A 21,818-nucleotide genomic window follows, 5' to 3' on the forward strand; every position below is an offset into this window, starting at 1 on the left:
CTCTTCTTTGTGTTGTGTCAGTACAAATCCCGAGCATTCTCCAAACAAATAGCTCTGTGAGCATCCTTCCTTCTCAAACGCAGGTCTGTGTACATTCTTTGTCCCCCAATGGTTTGCATTTTGTGAGAAGATTCCTGCACGAGGCCTATATGGCAGAGCAGGTAGCTTACCTCTCACGTTGTTCTTCAGATCTGATTTGTTCAGACACAGACACAGACGCTGAGAAACAGACTGGAAATTAATGAGTACAGTTACAGTGGTTTTCGGCCTCTGTTCAGTACAGGACATGACCATGGTAAGAGGCTGCCATTTCAGAGCAACCCTGTTATTTTACTTCCTTTTACTTTATTGGCCCAGATAAGTTACACGTTAGTCTGTGGCCTCCGAAATGATGGATTTAAAGTGCACTTCTGGGTGGTTTTTCTCGTGGATTCTGCATTCTCGATCTCTCTTATCAGCTCTGCACATACATCAGCTCCAGTCGTCAGCCCCCACCTCTGCCCCCTTTTCTTCCTCGGTGTGCTAGAGGATTTACTGAGTCAAAAGGACACGGGGTTCCAGCAAAAGGTTGAAAAGTAAAACAGATGACTGTTATTTTACAGCTGTTTTCCTGTTAAAATAGTCCTAATGGACTATGACTCACTATGTGGAACTAGGCTCTTCTGGAACTGATAGATAATGTGGGAGATTATTTCAACACATGTAATCTACAGATTCCCAGTAACCAAATTTTGAGCTTTCCTTTGGGAAAATGCTAGCTTTCAGGAGAAACAGTGAAGCAGGTCAGTCACAGTTGCATGCCAGAGGATGCCATTGTCAAATTAACTCCCATTTAAAAGTAAATGTAGTTATAAAACCAAGTTGGGTTCACGTATACGAAAGGAACACCTATATACATACGACAGGAGTGCATACATTATAAATTAAGCGGTCATGTTCCTCGTCAGTACAGAACACAGTCACTCCCTTTGTTTAATGTCTAATATGTACTAGATTTCTACTGAATGAATCATAATTTGAAGTGAAAGTGTCTCTATCTAAAACCCATACTGATTTCACTGCTATGTCTTAGTTCCTAAGTAATTCTCTGATACATAATGAGGCAGCCAGAAACTGTCAAGAGTGGGTACAGGCTTTAAAGCCAGACAGGCCTAGTAGGAACCCCAGTCGTAAAACTTATTGCCTGTGTGACCCTGGGTGAGTTATTTAATTCTTTGAACCTTATCTTCCTATCTGTGGAAGAAGAGAATAACAACAGCCCTTGCGCAGCGGTTATGAGGAGTCTATAAAGTGAAGTCGCTATTTGTAGAGCCTGACATAACTTCTAGGACACATGCGATCTTTAAACGATAGTGGCTATTGGTATTATTAGGAAGCACTATGCCCAGTGGTTAAGAGAACTGTGCTTTGCTTAGAGTTCCTGAGTTCCAGGACTGGCACCCGGCAGCTGTGTCTTGGGGTGAGCTGCCTAACCTTCTCAAGTGTCTGTTTCTTCACCTTTATTTTATTATCTTTTTAAATGTTTATTTATCTTTGAGAAAGCGCAAGTGGGGGAGGGGCAGGGAGAGGGAAATAGAGGATCCGAAGCAGGCTCTGTGTGACAGCAGCGAGCCAGCCCAATGCGGGTCTAGAACTCACGAACCGTGAGATCGTGACCTGAGCCGAAATCGGGTGCTCGACTGACTGAGCCACCCAGGTGGCTCCTGTTTCATCATCTCTAAAATTAGAGTAACACCCGTGACGGCATGGAATTGCTGCGAGGGCAGAATTGAGGAATGTTTCAAAGGTCCTCAGCACACAGTAAGCAGTAAGTTAAAGACAACTGTAGGGTTACCCTCCTTGTGACTGTTTCCAATCCTGAAGTAAAGACATTCCTATTCACCATTTCTTACAGAACCCAGGGTATGGATAGATGAGGGCCACGGTGCCTTGATTAGCATCATCCCGTAACAGGGAAAAGTTCTAAAAGGGCTGAGGGAACGCTCCACACCATGTCAAGACACGGCGGCGATTCGAATCAACATTCACCTCTACGCTCCTGCTTTATTATTTTGCTTCAATTTTCATGAGAAGAAGTAGCTTAATGAAGCTCTGGTAGAACCCCGATTCTAAGAAGTGTTTTTGCGATTTAGAACTAATTTAAGTTCTTCTCCTTCAGTCCTTTCTGTCAAGTAAACTGAAAGTGACAGAAGAAAACGATAGCGTGGTCTGTCTTGGTGCAGGGAATGCGGCTCCGTCTGGGCTCTTCCCATAAATGCTATTTCACCGAGATAATGAAACAGTTCAAAGGACACATTCAATCCAGCTAATAACGAAAAGGTCTGAATGAGTAATCGAATGAAATCCCTAAACAGGGAATCAGGTACTTCTCGAGCTATCAGCAACTTACTTAAACTGAGTGCCTGAAATTACATTTAATTTTAAGTCTCAGGAGAAACCAGAGGTTTAACCTTATTTTGTATATTGTCTTTCTCTAAGAAATTCAAAGGAGTTGTAATTTTGGAAACATAATTTATAGCACATAATTTTGAGATTATAGATTGCTCCCATTTTGTATGAAAAAACTCCAGTTTCAGATCACTGCAAACAGAGAATCTAGGTAGGAGCCAGTCTTCACTACTAATCCAGTGCTCAGCCATTCTACCACTACTTTCTAAACACTTTCTCTCCCCAACATACAAGCCACTTCCCCTGGTTTTAAGAACTGATGCCACAGAAGTGCTCTGTCCCTATTCCTTCCTTCCAGATATAAAGCTATTTTTAGCACAAAGTTGAAATCAGTAACACCAACAAATACAGTTATCTAGTTGACTTGAGAAGTCATGCTAGCAGTTTTATGAGGATTTTAGTAGCTGGCTGGTGGGAGAGTAAATTGGCACAACCTTTCTGAAGGGCAATTTGGCAAAAGAGAGCAAACACCTGAACACTTTGACACTCTCTGTTCCAAAATCTTACTTCTTAGAAATTACTCGAAGGAAAGAATTTGAGAGGTATGCAAAGATGTGTATGCAAGGATGTTCTCTGCCACCTCATTTATCATGGCAAAAAAAATCGGAAACAGATCTGCCGCAACAAACAACTAATGAATTATGGTGTGTCCATTAAACAGAATACAATGCAGCTACCAAAATCCAGCTTACGGGGACGAAGTGTAGTCGCAGTACAGTAAGCAGAAACACCAGGTTATCCTGGCTACTAAGCCTGTCTCTGGGTGATTCAAACGAGAATACGTAGGGGCACGTGCTCCAAAATGTCAGCAGTGGTCACCGTGGAGTGCGAGACGGTGACAGATTTGAATTCTTTTGTTTTTGCTGGTCTCCCCACTTTTTTCTACCGATGAACAGTGTACCCTTTCTATAAAGAAGGAAAGTGTCATAATAATTACAAATGTGCCTGGACGTTTTGACCTTTGAGGCAACTTTCATATTAAAAACTCACCGAGGCGGAGCAGGACTGCACACCCACCCACACATCTAAGCGTTTAATTGTACGCCATGACGTGCGAGGCCCTCAGCAAGCTGCTGCAGGGGGTACAAAGAGACGCGGATCAAGAACGTGAACCTCAGGGTGCTTTCTATGCAGCAGGCATAGAAACACTGCAAGGGAGAAAATGCTACGTGCCACAGAGAGGTTAAAAACTGTGCTACGCAGATTCAGGAGGGAGGAAGAAATGCTCGACACGGTTACCCTTCTCTCAGCGCCAGTTAGGAATTCCTCCTTGGCTGTTTCCAGGAACTCCAGGATGGGTCTCAGCTGTGTGACACACAGGATCAGGTCCTCTTTGTGTTCCAGTAACAGAGCAGACAAGGTCTTTCCCTCCTCTGTGCTCCCTGGGGGAGAAAGAGTTAGAGACACACACCAGAGAAGCTAGTCAATTTGAAGAAAATGACAGCATGGTTTGTCAAGAGAGATCTAACGGAATAGGAAAGTGATTCGCAGCCTATTTTGAGCACCCGAATGCAGAATCTCTTTTTGGAGAGGAAAATACTTTATTATTCTGTTTAAACTCTATGAAAGGAAAAATGTTTCATTTATCTGTCGAAACACAAAGCTGCAGAGCCAGCCAGAGGTTAACTTCTGGTTGGCAAGGCCACTGCTTTGTACCTAACCCAAGCGAGAGAAACTTCAGCGGCAAGTGCTGCTGGCAAACCAGTTCACGTGACCTGGGCAGTCAGAACACTGGGATGTGTGGCTTTTTGAAGGGCAGGAGAACACGGACCGTCTGCTCCAACTTCAAGGTGTCGGACTAGTTAACTAGGGGATAGAAATGGAGGCTCAAGTTTAGGTTGTATACATTTAACAGGCAGCTTCTGGAATTACAGGCAGAATTGATGTGGAAAATCACTTCATGGCAACTAAGCCACTGGAGCAAACTTGACAGCATCTTCCCAGAATAAAACTCAAGCCACTTGGGCGGACAGGGTTTTCTCCTACCTTCTGGCTGTGCTGCTTGTACGTCTTCTGGCTTTCTGTGTGACAACGCTGCCTTTACTGCAGGATTGGAATCTTGGTATAGCCTCAACAGAGACACAACAGTCTGAACATCCAGGCTCTCATCTCTTACTTTATCCAGGATTCTCTGGAATGCTGAACGTCCTTCTTCACCCTCAAGACACCCCATTATAGTCTGTGAACACAAGTAACCAACAAGAGAGATCAGCCGGCCACAAGAACCCCATGCTCTTTGGATTTGGAGAGTGAGGCCCTAACCAGTTTGATCCCTGCCTGTCTGGCCTTTCTGTGGTATATGGCATTTCTGTGTCCCTTGCATGAGACAACATTGAGTGGGGGAGACGGGGAGAAAGGAAGGGGGAGGAGAGAGGGGTGCGGGGAGAAAATTAATCGTAAGCAGGCTCCATGCTCAGCACAGAGCCCGACACGGGGCTTGATCCAATGACTCTGGGATTGTGATCCGAACCAAAATCAAGAGTAGGATGCCACCCAGGGGCCCCGGGCTCCTCTGACTTTGTAACCCTGAAGCATTTGGTGTGGATAAGCACCAGCCTTTCTGACCCCTCCTTCTCAGCCTTCCTCACTGGCTTTCCTTCCAAATCTCTACCTATCAGCAGTACCAAAAACTGGTCTCAACTCTGTCCTTTTTCTTCCATTATGCTCTCCCTTTGGAAAAGCTCTCACACATATACTTTTTATATCACCTCTAGGCAGATCACCCTGAAAGCTAGCTCTCTAATCCGAAGCTTTCCGTTTAAGTCTAGAGCCACACAATTTCCCCCAGAAATGCCTTATCCTCCAGAGGTCTTGGCACCAAATGCCACCGTCTGGACTCTTCTAACCCTGGAGTACTAAAATATCAGCAACTCTGGTGGTGAAATAAAACAAAATTAGCGGGAGGAAGGCCAACTGGAAAGAAGGGTTAATATTTCTATTTTAGCAATAATGGGTTTACTTTTAAAAATAAGGAACCAAAAGTTAATTTCACGTGCATAGCCTTTGTATTTCCAGTTGGCAAAACTACAACCTACCTTTGATCATTTTTAGTGTCGATACTATAAAAGAAGAGTTTTTGCACAAGAAAGCAAAAAGTTATGGTTTTCTACACACACAGACAACATGAAAGGATCTCATGAAAATCTACACTTGCAAAATTCATCTAGATAGTTCTTATCAATTCTGGTAGTAATTACAGGTTTAAAATTTTTGTTGAGAGAGATTTTTATCCTTTTCTCCTCCTCCCAAATAAACAGGAATTAGGAACGAGTTAGGCTTTGTGTTTCTTGGCTTTGCTTGAGCTTGCTTTCTGATCACAGAATGGCTGTAGAAAGCCAAGTTAAACCTGGTTCCTAGGATTTTTTAGTCAGGTACAAAAGTAAATTCAGATAAAACCCAGTTTAGGAATCCATATTAAGTGAATTAAGTAACTTCCAAGAACCTGAAGTCACTCATCTTGTCTCTATTTTAAAAACAATAGACAAACGAGATACCGACTCAGTTGAATGCTTAATCCCCTTCAGTCACATTTATTCAGCCTTCTGTACCTTTGTTGGTCCACCTAAAACCTCTTCAGAGAATGCCTTTTCCCTGATGGCAGTAGGAGGTAGGAAGCCTCTAAAAGGATCGCAATATCCCTGTCACCAGGCATTCGTGCCCTCAGGCTGAGACCGATGATATGCTTCTAAGGCAAAGAATATGGCAGGAGTCACGGGATGGCACTTCTGAGGCGAAGCTACTAGGACTTCCGCCTCGTCTATGTGGGCGTGGTCTGTCTTGGCTGTCGAGGCTGCCGTTTTGTGAGCTGCCCTACGGAGAGGCCCACGTGGCGGGAACTAGGTCTCTGGCCAACACTCAGTGAGCGGGCTTGGAAGTCAGTCTTCAGGACCCTGCCAACAGTCACGTGGGTGTACTTAGAACGAGACACTCCCCACCCCCACTCCAACCCAGCCCAGGCAGGGGCTGTCTGCGGCCTTGGCTGATGCACCCTGACACAGACCTCCTAGGCACCTTGAGCCAGGGGCTCGGCTAGGCATGCCTAGATTCCTGACCAACAGAAACGGCGAGGTCATAAATGTGTGCTCTTTTAAACTGCTAAATGTTAATCTGTTACAGGGCAACAAATAACTAACACAGACCCAGTCAGTGCTAATGCCCTTAGTAACTAACGGGTTTCTCCCTCTTCATTTTCACTTTCCTTCCACTCTTTCTTCGATGCATCTTAACCGATACAGCATTTAGCCGTCCTCTTCTATCTGAAGCCGGCGTTCTTTCACCAGAAGCTCTCTGAATATCCCGAATCCACCTCTCTCCAGTATCCAATTTGTCGGGCATTATCACATGAGCCGGTGGGGAAGAAAAGCTTTCATCAATGGTGGCATCTGATGTGCTTCTCATTATCCTCTCTGCTGTCTCCTCCTCGGCAGAACTGCTCAGCAGTGAAATTAAAACATTTGTTAACTTCATCGCTCAGCAGTGACGCTAGGGTGTGACCATCTGGGAAGATGAGCAGGGGTGGGCTGATGAAAGGGCCAGGAGGGAGCAGTCAGTTGCCTGGACAGCCCTGCTCTTTGCTCTTTCTTCCAGAACCTACTGGGGACCTGGCACCAGAGCCAGCATTTTAACTGTTACTCCATCAGCCTCCGAAGCTGCCTGGGGCTCCGCCGTGCGGTGAGCCCTTTTCTGAAATAGCGTATCTGCCTGAACAGAGGGTGTCACATATTGCGGCAGACTGAGGTTCACTTATGGCGATCGAGTACCAGAACTCTGAGAGATGAACCGAAAACCAAGTTTTGTTCTTTAACCATACACTTGGAATTCCTTGGATTCTTAGAGTTAAAGGTACTTCAATAAATTCATATCAATTTATGGTCACACATGTATTCACAGAGTACTTCGATTTATGAACGAATTACAGGTCAGTAGATTTAAAGATGGGACAGTTTCCTTTTAAAAAATTTAATCTTTGCCTTGTACGAAGGTGTTTTAATTGAATTTACTTATTTTTCCCAACTGTCTGCCTACTGCCTTTGGGTCTGTTTGAGCTATGCTGTATTCTTGTTCACTCACTCCTCCCTTGAATGCCGAGCCAGATGATGGCACTAATGATACAGACCACACGAGCTCAACACCATCCCAGACACTGTGCGTATATGCCGTCTCCTTAACCCCTCACATCAGTCCTAGGGGGCATTACTTCTACAACTACCTAAATGAGTCAAAGAGGTGAGGTAACCTGCCCAAGGCTGCATGGCCAGGAAGTAGAGTTCCCTGGAGGAAACACTGAGCTGATTCCATTGACCTGGAACCCTTTTCATAGTTCCAACTCCCAGATTTTGAGTATAACCAAATCCGCTTACACTGCATTGTACGGGACTTACTAGAATCAACATCACTTTGAACACTGGGTCATATCTTGACTATCTGTAGCATTCCTCCTGGTACCGATGATTTGTATATAGACTGGTACACAGTAGGTGCTTAATAAATACTTGTTTAACTGCATGAAATTCCCTTGCCATAAAACCAATAGCCCTTCTACCTATGGCTGCATATCTTAGACTTAATAATTTGCAGAGAGAAGCTTTGGAAAAACAACAACTTATTTTCATTTCTCATAGGCCTTTAAAATGAATCCTATTAACTTCTCAACAGGGTCACCCTACAATGTCAGTGAACACAGTCCACAAGACACAGACCTGCACTTCTTGACAAACCTCCAAAGTAGTGACATGTTTGAAAACATCACATTCACATGGGAGACTTGTTTGCCTTTGAAACAAAGTTGAAGGAGAAAAAAATGCTACTAGATCTTAAGCTTTGGGAGTCTTTCTAGAACTTTAGGAGAAAAGTGGATCAAACAGCAAGGAAATCAATAGTAGAAGTTATCTCCTTATTCTAGTCATAGATTCACTCTGCTATATACACAAACTAATTAAAAGCAGGGACGTGGCTAGGAATAAAGAAAAAAGACAATTAAAAGTTCCTGCATTACATCTGAAAAAAAATATGAGCTTGCCTTTAAACAGAGGTTTTGCTCAGCTCAGCCAGAAAGCCTGTTAAGGTCAGGATCTGCTTTTTCTAATGGGCAGCAATATTACACTGAGATAAAGACAGGCAGAAGCCACTTTCCCATCCCAGCACCCAAGAGATTTCTCCTTAATCAGTTTTGGCTTTGGTTGCACACAACCCAAGCAGCCCGGCCTCCTCTCATGTTGCCGCAACCACCGCTCGGGGAATGGCTTTGCCACCTTTCATCATATATCTCAGGAAAGAGAATAATCAGGACACTAGTTGATGGTGTCTTCCTGAAACCCAGTCCAGGCCAGTTGCACACCCTATATCTGTGTTTCAGAAAAGGAACAGGCTGGTCCATCTGAACAGAATGCTCACAAGCCTTAACAAGCCTCAAAATTACACATCCAAGCACAGATTATTTTTAATGTTAAGCTGTCTTCTTAATGTTATGCTGATTAACCAAATAACAACAACAAAAAGCATTCAAAGCTCCTTGGGAGCTAAAAATGTTTAAACAGAAAAATAACAAACAAGCTCCCAACCTTTACGATTGTAGCTGAAATGCAGACTGATGTTTCAAGTGAACAGTCTGCAGATGCTTTCAATACTGAGGCCTTCTGGGGATTCCCATAGTTTGGGGACTTCCAAAAAAATAATTACACGTGTGGCAGGACTTCTTTGCTATAGGGATAGGGATCCAGTCTTATTTCCTTTTCATTTCCTAGCAACCAGCTCAATGCCTGGCACTTACCAGCTGCTCAGTAAATATTTGCTGAATCAGGGGTAAGCAAAGAGTAACACTTGGGAACAATGTGTGCTTGGTGGGCCCTCAAATCACTGAGAGGCAGCAGCACACTGTGACATCTGCCATCATACATGAAGAATTGTGTGAGCCATGAACTTCTCTGACAGTGCTTCTGAGAAATGTGGTCTACAGATAGCAAAGCAGCAAAACGGGAAGCCTGTTAAAGACGTAGATTCCCCAAACTCTACCACAACCTAAGAATCAGACCCTCTGGAAATGAGATTTGGAGGTGTAAGTTTTAACAAGTACACCAGATAATTTTTATATACACTGAACCCATTGTCCTAGAGACCGATGGCTTTGTACAAGACGCTACACCTGCAGTTCGGGAAGGTACTTCCAGGCGGGTAATGGTACCTATTTGAAAGCATGACTTGCAAATTAAGCTTAAAGAAACAGCGATCCATCTCATGTGTCAGAGAAAACGACCATGGAACGAGGATATTATAAGGCATTAAGTAAAAAACGGGTTTCAAAGTCAACTAGGCCTAAAAATAGAGTTGATGTAAAAACAAACAACAGCAGTCACCACCAACTGAGCTCTTTCTATGTGCCTGACATTTTAGTGTGAGTTTTACATCAATAATCTTTATTAATTTGACAACGATCCTGTAATGTAGGTGATAACATTCCTGTTTTACAAATTAAGAAATTAACGTTTATAGAGATTAAGTTGTTTGAGAGCACAACACTAGCAAACGGGAGAGCTGAATAAAATAATTGTATATCCACACTGGAACTCTGCTGGGGCATAAAAAAGGAATAAACATACAATGACATGGATAGACCCCAGAAGAATTATACTGAATGCAAGAAGCCAGACCAAAAAGAATATATATTGACTATATGACTCCATTTGTATATAATACTCTAGAAAATACAAATTCACTTACAGAGAGAAAGCAGGTCACTATCACCCAGGGATGAGTAAGTTGAAAGGGAGGAGGCGGGGGAGAAGGGAGAAGGGATTACCAAGGGCATAAGTAAACTTAAGGGTGATGGATATGTTCAATATCTTGCTTGTGGTGATGGTTTCAGGTTTTAAAACTTATCAAACTGCACACTTTAAATACATACATCTTGCTGTATGTCAATCATACCTTAATAAAGCTGTCTAAAGGGAAGTTAAAAAGTGACAGATGGGGCACCTGGGTGGCTCAGTCGGTTAAGCGTCCGGCTTCGGCTCAGGTCATGATCTCTGGTTCGCGGGTTCGAGCCCCGTGTCGGCCTCTGTGCTGACAGCTCAGAGCCTGGAGCCTGCTTCAGATTCTGTGTCTCCCTCTCTCTCTGCCCCTCCTCCACTTCACCAACTCTATGTGTTAATTTAATCTGATGCTCTTTAGCCGTTTTTCTTTTTCTTTCTGTAACTGAAAGGTTTATTATGGACTATAACAGATTCCGTTTTAAATACAGCCACCAAGTGATTTGTAGAGCTCTTCTTACTCTCATCTCTAAAACTGAGAAAAAATAACATAAGCCTATAATGATCCCCAACAGTGAATCAGTGTTCTTTCAAAGTATTATTAATGTTACTGCCATCAAAAGATTAGGACAAGAATCAGGAGGGGAAAAAATGTTGAATGAAACCATGTACAGCAAAAATTTCTTGAGCATTTGTTATTTGCCGCACATTTTAGGTACCAGTGTTAGAAAAAAATGCTTAACACACAGTTCAAGCAAGTCCGTCCACGGGCAACACTAAAAATTTGGGTGTTGCTGGTCTAAGGGATGCTCTTGCTCCTCCATAACCAAAATTAAGTGGAGAGGAAGTCCTAAGAGAACAAATGAAGAGATGTGTCTATAAGCTATCAAGGTAACAAACTAGTGACAAAAATGATACACCGAACAGTTAAGAGAACATCCAAGTGCAAAAATATAAAATCATAATGTCCTTCAACATAATCGGTACAAAGAATACCAAGGATTTGTACCAAGATACCAACCTGTAACCTCCCTACCAGAGTCATCAGGGTTAACCCAGTCTTATAAAAAGCTTCTCGCTCAAGAAAATAATTTACAGCCAACTACTGATTAACCACGGTCAAAATAAATACTTGACCTTGAATTTTTTTTTTTTTTAAAGTAACTTGCTATGAATCGGGGAAATACTTAAACAGCAGAAGACATTTACTGCTTGGATTATGGTAACTAACAGCAACATGGGAGGCCTCCCCCACCCCACCCCCCCCCTCAGATGAGCCTGCAGGCACAGTGCCCGCTGGCTGTGCCAGCCCCTCTCAGCACGGGAGGCACGGCTGGGTGAAGAGAGAAGCACGAGGAGTTCTAAAGTGGCCGTGGAATCAATCCTGTAGGTTCAAGATCTGAGGAATCAGGTAGTGGGAAGCCCACAGGTGGGGATGCGTCTTACCAAGATACTGAAAAGGAGAAAAGGTCAGCTAAGAAAAAGAGCATGATAAGCCATTGGGCGGTTTTCTGTCGGGCAATTCTTAAACATTTATACATACATGACGAATGTGTACCATTTTTACCCTATTGGCAGTAAAACCCAGTGTGCAAAGGAACAGCTAGCTCTAAAGTCAAAGTGGTTTGGTCTCAATTACTGCTCAGTCCTACGAGCTCTGTGACCTTGGCCATGTTATATTACCTCCTTGAGACAGTTTTCTCTTCCATAGAATGGGGCTAGAAAAGAGTAAAATCCACCCTGGTGATTTCTGTCAGAATTAAATGTGATAACATGTGTCCCAAGTGTAGCATATTAAGTACTCAACAAATGTTCACCATGACTGTTTTGTGTCTGAAAATGGCTACTGTATTCCTAAACACTGACTACAGTTCACTATGTAAGGTTTGCATTAAATCCTTGACGTGCCACGTTTTGAGTATTTCTTGTTGTTCTGCTTTGGTTTTTATCATCTGATCTTGATTTGGGGTTATCCATGACTACCCTCTGCTTCATTTTACCCTTGATTAATCAGGAGGAAATGGTATGATCAGTTAAGCATCCTGGATCAAAACTGGTTGAAAGCTGGGATTCAGGATTTGAAAGCACATTGCCTAGTACTGTTGTAAGACGGCTCTTTAGAGACTAAATGTCAAAAAATTTTAAGTTTGAAAAAATTGAGACCTGAGGTATTTTGCATTTTCATTGTTCTGCCCCATATGGAAGGCTGTCTACACCAGCAAACAAACAAAACTCGCAGGACCTACCTCCTCCTGTGCACCTTTAATTTCTGAACATTCTTCTAGTCTTTTTAAAACATCCTGGGTAACCAAGAGTGCATCAGAGAAGATACTTTCATTTTCTAGAAGAAAATTCAGCTGACGGTGTTTCCTCTCATACTCTGAGTGCAAAACAAAACATAATAAAAAAACAATCAGTGATTCATTATTCGAAGTGATTTTTAAAAGTTTAAGCTGATGACCTTTAGGGCATATACTGCATCTATAACTGACACCTGACACATCAGTTATGGGTAACAAAGAACAGTGTCTCCTACAGCTTCTTCCTTGGTGCCAGCCTCATCCTGGTTAGAATAATGGGTAGACATCAAAACTGATACATCACTATTTCAGTATTGCTTTCTCTGCTCTGTAGTTCATCTTCAGACTTCCAACACTCAAAAACACAAACACTTTTAAAAGAATGCGCCAGGAGGAGTTTTGCTTCGGATTTTGTGTGGGACTGGACTGGATTTTGGGTGCCTATCTAGCAGTGGTCTTCAGTAAATTCATCACTGAAACAAAAGAATTCATGGGGCGCCTGGGTGGCTCCGTGGGTTGAGCGTCCGGTTCTTGGTTTCACGCAGGTCACGATCTCACATTTCCTGAATTCGAGCCCCGGGTTCACTATGCACTGGCAGCCCGGAGCCTACTTGGGATTCTCTCCCTCTCCTTCTGCCCCTCCCCTTCACTCTCTCTCTCAAAAATAAACAAACAAACTTTAAAAAAAAGAAACAAAAAATCCACAAGAGTCACTGAACATAGTAACTGACAACAGAGGGACGGATCCCAAAACAACTATTACGTGAATGTTACCTGGTTCCGTGCTCGCCTCCTTCGCCGCACTAAAGGCTTGTCCGGCAGGGGAGGGGGAACAAACTTCAGCTGGACGAGGAGTCTCCACCGGGGCGTCTGCATTCCCCGGAATCTCCTGGGCAGTGGAAGGACCCACGCTCATCTCCTCTGCAGCCATATGGACCGCCTCCTCGGTCTCGGCTTTCACCGGGCCCCCCCGAGGGGCAGAATCCTCCAGGGAACAACGAGGCTCTCCGGCACCCTCAGGGGAAAGGATTTCCACCTCGGGCTTCTCGGGCTCCTTCCTGAATGACTCTGAGGACGGTGCGGAGACATCCCTCGCCACCTGGCCCTGAACGGAGCAGCTTACGAGGTCGGTCAGAAGGTTTTTACAACTAACGGCCACGTCAAACATCTGCAGGCTGTCGGCTAAAGAGATGATTTTGGAGAAGTTGTGCTTGCCCACAGGCAGCTTGCCAGTGTACATCATTTCCAGCAAGAGGGCAAACTCCTCGGGGCTCACCACAGACGCGTCGATGGAGATGGTGTCGGTGTTGTCCAGCAGGGTTTTGAACAGGAGGCTGGCCGCGGCCAGGACGAGCTTGTGGGCCCGGAAGTAAATGGTGCCAATGGAAATGGTGCAGTCACAGAACTGCTGCTCCTTGCACAGGGTGTAGAGCTGCTGCAGCAGCTGCCGGCTATAGTTGGGGAGCTCCATCGCATCAGCTCTGCCCCGAGGACGTCTCCCCCTCTCTTCTTCCGGAATCCGCTTTCTGCGGATCGGCGCTACATCCCAGGGAAACCCAGAAAGCGCCACGTTAATACCTCACCGGCACAAAGGGAGACGCCACGAATGAAACGGTCAGACCAACAGGCAACTCACTCGTGCATTTGACAAACGTTTCTCAACAGGGAGGGGCGCCGCGCCAGGTACGCTAAATTCATGACGGTAACCGTCACGCGTTGAATACATGGAAGCGACCACGCTTAGCGCTTCATCTGGAAGCTCTCACGGGATCCTCACAATGACTCAATGGAAACCTTCCCCATTTGACAGATGAGACTGGAGCTCAGAGGTAGTGAGAGAACCAGCCTGAGGAAAACAGCTGTTCAACAGCATATGCGTACCACCCGTGTCAGAGCGGTACGCGCCCCTGCTTCCGGTGAGTTCTCAGCCAAACGAAGAACGCTCATACGGTTACATAAACGGATTTTCAATACGCTGTCCTCATCTCATCTGACCTATGTGCAACAGAGGACACGGGTCATCACTCCCTCCCGCTGCAAACACCTGTTTCACTTGCTCTTGCTCTCTCTGGTTCTCCTGTGACCTCACCACCCAGCATCCTTTGCTGGGTCCTCTGGGTCACACTGGCCTCTACAGTTTGGAATATTCCAGGACTCAGTCATCTCTCCTCCTGTCTTCTGTCCCATCTAATTCCACACTTTTGAAATATCAACAAATCCTGGGGCACCTGGGTGACTCAGTCAGTTGAGCGGCCGACTTCCGCTCAGGTCATGATCTCGCGGTCCGTGAGTGAGTTCGAGCCCCGTGTTGGGCTCTGTGCTGATAGCTCGGAGCCTGGAGCCCGTTTCTGATTCTGTGTCTCCCTCTCTCTCTAGCCCTCCCCCATTTGCGCTGTCTCTCTCTGTCTTTCAAAAATGAATAAATGTTAAAAAAAAAAAAAAAAGAAAAAAAAAAAGAAATGTCAACAAATCCTGACTATGCAGTTTATCCTTATCCTGTCAGCTTGCAGGGTGACATCTCGAGCTCAGTCCTCTCCTCTGGACTCCAGATGCACACCTCCAGCTACCTACTCAGCATCTCCAATCGGAGGCCTGAGAGGTTGTTTCAACTTGTATCTAAAACTCTTCCTGCCACCTTCCCATTTTATGGCAATTTTGTCTTTCTAGCTGTTCAGAACAAAACTCAAAAGTCAACCTTGATTCCCGTCTTTTCCTCCTACTCCGTATGGAATCCGTTATAAATCCTGTTGGCTCTACCTTCAACACATATCCAAAACCCAATCACTTCCCGCTGCCTCCACTGGCTCTCTCTGATCAGTCCAAGCCCCCGTCCCCTATTAATCTGGACTACAACAGCGATCCCTTCTAACCGTCTCCATGCCTCTGCCCCTTTCCAGCACTGCCCCCAGGAGTCAGAGGGGTCTTCCTAGCACACAGCCACATCCTGTCCCTTCTTCGCACAAAGGCCTCCTGGGCTTCTGGTCTCAGAGTAAACGCCAAAAGCCAAAGTCCTCCTAATGGCCTACATTCCTCCTCATAACCTGGTTGGCATTAACTCCCTGATGTCACCTTCCACCCGCTCTCCCTCGCTCATTCCACCTTAAGCACACTGCCTTCCTCGCCGATCACGGAACACACTAAGCATGTTCATCTGCAGGTGTCTCCACACGTGTGCGTGGCTCACTCTCACTTCCATCAGGTCTCTGCTCTAAGGCCCCATCACCACTGAAGGCTTCCCTATGTCCTTTAAATAGGAGCCTCTTCTCCATTCCATTCCTCTTACTCTATTTATCAGCATAGCAGTATCACCTATGACATGTATTTTTACTCATCATCGTGTATCTCCCTTCACTAGAACGTAAGCTCCTTTAGGGAAGGAACTTGTTAAAATCGTCTGCTATATCCCGGAGCTTAAAATTCTGCCTCACACGATGTTGTTGATTAGATGGTGGCATGAAGAAACGAATGGAAGGAAAGGTAATGGCAGAGATTTGCACCCAGAAACCCAGCTTCGGAACAGGGGGGTCAGGCAGTTAGAGGAGGAGCTGACCGGCCTGAATAAATGAGTAGGCACTGACGAGGGGAAGACCGTGAAAGACAACAGGCGCTCGAAGCAGGGAGCCTGCGTGAGGCACATGAACAAGAAAAAATCCCCAGCAGCGGTGAGGAAGGGGAGGGGGGGGGCTGTAAGGATGTCAGTGATACTGGACAGGGAGTATCAGGGGCTAAATCTGGCAGGGGGTGTGGCCACAGATACATGGGCCATGCTTAGGAGCTTGGATTTATCTGAAAGGAAATGAGGAACACTGAAGGGTTTCAAAGGCTTTAAGTAGGGAAGTTGCATGGTCAGAGAGGCATCTTAAATGTATCATCTAAGTGACATTTGCACAGAATTGAGGGAGATAATGCTGGAGACAGGCTCTATTATTGCATGAGTTCAGAGATAAATCAATGAACGCTTTGACCCGGAAAAGTGGCAAGAGAAGAGAGAGAAAGAGACAACCAAAAATATTCAGAAAATGTAACTGTCATGATTTAAGAGTCTGAGCGGATGCGAGGGAAGAGAGAGACAGCTCCCAGGTCCTGGTATGGTACGTGAAGGTGGATGCTGAGATGATCCAGACAACATAAGAAAAGTTTAGGGAAGAGGACATCCAGTTCAGTTTTGGGTTTCATGATCTTATGACCATAGCCAAACTGTATAATCTCACTCGGATAAGGAAAAGAAAGTGCACTGACCAGGGGGTGGGGTGGGGTGGGGGGGACAAATGTCAGAATAACACTGGTTGCCTTTGTTAGCAAGATTGTGGATGATCCCCTTCTAGTCCACCACCATTTCTTTAATTTCCCACATTTGAAGCTGACACATAAAAATCTAAATATTTCCAAGTTCTGGTTTCTGGTCGGGCATGGAAGGAGCTTAGGAAATCACCATTCCATCCTGACAACAAGTAAAAAGCTGAAAAAAAATGGAAAGGTCAACAACTCTTTTTAGATCTGTCAGAGAACCGAGGTCACAGGGCAAAACTGCTATCCCCCAAATTGGAGAGAAAGACAGGCAGATTCGGAGAACTGCAACTTCTCAGAACAGAAACCCCACCAACAGACACATGGTGGGAACCACACCAGGAACAAAACAAAAAAATGAAATTGACAAACTGCCTCAGGCTCAGGGTGGACAAGTCTGAGTTAAAAACTCCAGAGGGACCAAGTCATAATTTTGTGAGTTCTACCTGCAGGAGCTCTAAGGGGTGAATATAGGAGAAAAACCTCCTCCTGCTTCAGGCAGAGGAAGGGAGGGAACTAACCATTTTTAAATATACCAGAGCACTCTGTTCTTAACAAGGCCTAGTTTCAGGAGAAACTATTTTACCAGCTTCATACCTAACTGGGGGAAGGAAAATACACTTCACCCCACTTTTAGCCATCCTGCCCCAAGATGTATGTTGGGGGCGGGGGGGGGGGTTTCTGAAAAACACTGGTGAAGTTCACAGACCAGGGGCACAGGCTCACCAAACCACTGAGACCTAATCATCAGTCTATAAAACACTTCCTCCCCTGTACCTTACCATCCCATCAACTATAGGCTTATTTACCACAATTTCTTTGTATGTATGTATGTATGTATGTATGTATATATATACGTGTGCATATGTATATATACACACACACGTATTTTTTATATTTACATAAATATAAATGCTCACTCATTATATATTTATATATATACATATACATATATACACGTATATACATATATATATTTACTTATTTTTAACGTTTATTCATTTTCTGAGAGACAGAGTGTGAATGGAGGAAGGGCAGAGAGAGAGAGGGAGACACAGAATCGGAAGCAGGCTCCAGGCTCTGAGCTAACAGCACAGAGCCCAACACGGGGCTTGAACCCACGGACCGTGAGATCATGACCTAAGCCAAAGTTGGACACTCAACCAACTGAGCCACCCAGGCACCCCTACCACAATTCCTTTTACCTGGTACTTTATGTCTACCTTTCAAGAAAAACTTTCAAGGGGCACCTGGGTGGCTCAGTTGGTTAATCATCCGACTTCAGCTCAGGTCATGATCTCACAGTCCGTGAGTTCGAGCCCTGTGTCAGGCTGTGTGCTGACAGCCTGGAGCCCGCTTCAGATTCTGTGTCTCCCTCTCTCTCTGCCCCTCCCCTGCTCATGTTCTGTCTCTCTCTGTCTCAAAAATAAATAAAAACATTAAAAAAATTAAAAAAGAAAAAAGAAAAACTTTCAAGACATACTGAAAAGGCAAAAATTACAGCTTTAAGGACTAAACAAGTATCAGAACTACACTCAAATATGTCAGGAGTTATCTGACCAAGAAGTGTTTGGTTGTTTGGTTTTTTTTTTTTTTTTAAGTTTATTTATTTATTTTGAGAGTGGGTGGGGAGGGCAGAGAGGGGGAGAATCCCAAACAGGCTCCGTGCTGTCAGTGCAGAGCCCAACGAAGGGCTCAAACTCAAAAAAAATGTGAGATCGTGGCCTGAGCCAAAATCAAGAGTTTGATGCTTAACCAACTGAGCCACCTATGCACCACTCTGACCAAAAATTTTTAAACACCACAATTAATATGCTAAGGGCATTAATGGAAAAAGTAGACAACACACAAGAAAGGATGAACAATAGAAGAAAGATGGAAATAAGAAAAAATGAAAAAAAATGCTACAAGTCAAAAACATAACAGAAATTAGGAATACTTCTGATATGTTCATTGAAAACTGGAAAAAACTGAGGAAAGAATCTCTGAGTTTGGGGGTGCCTGGGTGGCTCAGTCAGTTGAGTGTCCGACTTTGGCTCAGGTCACGATCTCACGGTCTGTGAGTTCGAGCCCCATGTCGGGCTCTGTGCTGACAGCTCGGAGCCTGGAGCCTGCTTCGGATTCTGTGTCTCCCTCTCTCTCCGCTCCTCCCCCACCCACACTCTGTCTCTCTCTCAAAAACAAATAAAACATAAAAAAAAAATTTTAAAGAATTCTGAGTTTGAGGATTGATATAACAATAGAAACGTCCCAAACTGAAAAGCAAAGTGAAAAGATCAGGACAGAGTATCTAAGAACTGCAAGACAACTGCAAAAGGTAAAACATGTTCAGTGGGGATATTTGATGGAGCCGACAGTAAAAGGAACACAAGCAATATTTGAATAATAGTGACTGAGCATTTCCCCAAATCAATGTCAGACACCACCCCACAGGTTGAGGGTGCTCAGAGAACACCAAGCAGGGTAAGCAGCAAATGTTACATTTAGGCATATCATATTCAAACTACAGAAAATGAATACTTTAAAAAAAAATCTCCAAATAAAGGGGGGTGGGGTGGGGAGGAAGACCACTCTACTTCTAGAGGATCAAAAATAAGAATCACCTCTGATTCCTCCTCAGAAACCACGCAAACAGGAAGAAGGTAGAATAAAATATTTGAAGTGTAAGAGAAAAAAACCAACTTAGAATTCTGTACCCTGCAAAATTACCCTTCAAAAGTGAGGGGGGGAATAAAGCCTTTCTCAGACAAGCAAAACTGAGCGACTCGGTTGCCATTAGACCTGCCTTGCAAGGAATGTTAAAGAAGTTCTTCAGAGAGAAGGAAAACGATAAAATACAGAAATCTGAATCTACATAAAGAAATGAAAAGCACTGGAGAATGAATAGGTGAAGGTAAAATAAAACATTTATTTCTTAATTCTTAATTGATATAACTGATAACTGTTCAAAATAACAGCAATTTACTGGATTATGTATATTTATGTCTTGATATACTTACATATATATAAGTCAAATAAATGACAGCAGTGATACAAGGGATGGGAAGGGAAAATTGGGATTATTTTATTAGTATATATGGTACTTGCAGTACCTGTGAAATAGTATAGTGTCATTTGAAAGTGGACTTGAATTAGATATAAATGTATACTGCAAACTACAGAGCAACCACTAAAACAAGTCTGAAAAGGAGTATAACCGATATGTTAGGAAAGAAGTGAAAACGGACTCAGGTCAAATACTCAATTAAAAACCATGAAAGAATGAAAAAAACTCGGAAGACAAAAATAGGAACAAAGAACAAGGGCAACATATATACAACATTAACAAATATGGCAGATATAAATCAACTATATCAATAATCACTTCAAACATCAATGGTCTAAATACACCTATTAAAAGGCAGATATCAGAATAGACTGAAAAACAGGACCCAAACTCTATGTTATCTGTAAGAAACCCACTTCAAATATAAAGACATATAGATTTAAAGTAAATCCACAGAGAAAGATATATCATGCTAGTACTAATCAAAAGAAAGCAGGAGTAGCTATATTAATTTCAGACAGAATACACTTCAAAGTAAAAAAAAAAACGATCAGGGATAAAGAGGGGCATTACAAAATAGAAAAGGGGTCAATACTTCAAAAAGAAATAATCTTTTACATGCATATGCCTAACAACAGAGTATCAAAACAAGGCAAAGTGAAAGAATTGCAAAGAGAAATAGACAAATCTATTATAGTTGGAGACTTTAAACATCCCTCTATCAAAAATGGACAGGTCCAGCAGGCAGAACTTCAGTAAGGACACGGTTGAAGTCAACAGTACTATCAGTCAACGGGGTATAACGGGCATTGATAGACTTTCCATCTAACGACAGCAGATTAGACATTCTTCTCAAGATCACATGAACATTCACCCAACTAGACCAATTCTGGGCCATAAAACTCCCTTAACAAACTAAAAAGAATAGAAATACAATCTCTGCTCTCAGACCACAATAGAATTAAACTAGAAATCAATGACAAAGAGATAGCTGGAAAATCCCAAATACTTGGAGATTAAACAACACACATTTTTCTAAAATTTTTTAATCTTTATTTATTTTTGAGAGATAGAGACAGAGCATGAGCAGGGGAGGAACAGAGAGAGAGGGAGATACAGAATCTGAAACAGGCTCCAGGCTCTGAGCTGTCAGCACAGAGCCTGACGTGGGGCTTGAACTCATGAACCGTGAGATCATGACCTGAGCTGAAGTTGGGACCCTTAACCGGCTGAGCCACCCAGGCACCCCAAACAACACACATTTTTCTAAATAACACATCGGTCAAGAAAGAAATCGCAAGAGGAATTTAACTAAGGGGCGCCTGGCTGGTTCAGTAGATGGAGCAGGTGACTCTTGACTTCAGGGTCATGAGTTTAAGCCCCATGTTGGATGTAGAAATTTAAAAATCTATATGTCCTAAACTAAATGAAAATGTAAATACAACTCATCCAAATTTGTAGAATGCAGCAAAAGCAGTGCTTAGAAGAACATCTATAGCACTGAATGCGTTTTCAGAAAAGAAGATCTAAAACCAATAATTTAAGCCTCCACCTTGGGATAGAACAAGAACAAAGTAAATCCAATTAAACAGTAGAAAAAAATTAGCAAAGAAATAAATGAAATTGAAAAGAGTAAATGCATAAAGAAAAATCAATGAAACCAAAAGCTCTTCCTTTGAAAAGATCAATAAAATAAGTATGTCTCTAACCAGACTAAGGAAAAAACAAAAAACAAAAGGAAACAAAACAAAAAACACAAGTTACTCATACAGAAATGAAAAAAGGGACATTACTATAGATTTCACATAAAATAAAAGGAAAATCAAAAAATATGAGCAACTTTATGCCCACAAAGTTGATAACTCTGACAAAATGGATCAATTCTTTAAAAGATACAATCTGCCAAAACTCACACAAGAAGAAAGAGACAATCTGAATAAGCCTAAATCTATTAAAGATATTGAGTAATTAATATTGGAAACACGAGCCCCA

The 21,818-nt window shown here is 43.3% G+C and overlaps 1 protein-coding gene across 5 annotated transcripts in view; it reads right to left on the reverse strand.

Moving 5' to 3' along the window:
• Positions 1-21,818, reverse strand: part of ZBTB40 (zinc finger and BTB domain containing 40) — a 79,669-nt gene that overhangs the window by 23,562 nt on the left and 34,289 nt on the right. For all 5 annotated transcript variants that reach the window (XM_047870323.1, XM_047870322.1, XM_047870321.1 and 2 more), the window contains 4 exons: positions 13,268-14,032; positions 12,440-12,573; positions 4,435-4,627; positions 3,688-3,830 (listed from right to left, as the gene is read on the reverse strand). In XM_047870323.1, coding sequence (XP_047726279.1) covers positions 3,688-3,830; positions 4,435-4,627; positions 12,440-12,573; positions 13,268-14,032 — 1,235 coding nt within the window. The remainder of the gene's footprint in view (positions 1-3,687; positions 3,831-4,434; positions 4,628-12,439; positions 12,574-13,267; positions 14,033-21,818) is intronic.

Source organism: Prionailurus viverrinus, chromosome C1 (genome assembly GCF_022837055.1).
Source record: "Prionailurus viverrinus isolate Anna chromosome C1, UM_Priviv_1.0, whole genome shotgun sequence".
NCBI classification, from domain to species: Eukaryota; Metazoa; Chordata; class Mammalia; order Carnivora; family Felidae; genus Prionailurus; species Prionailurus viverrinus.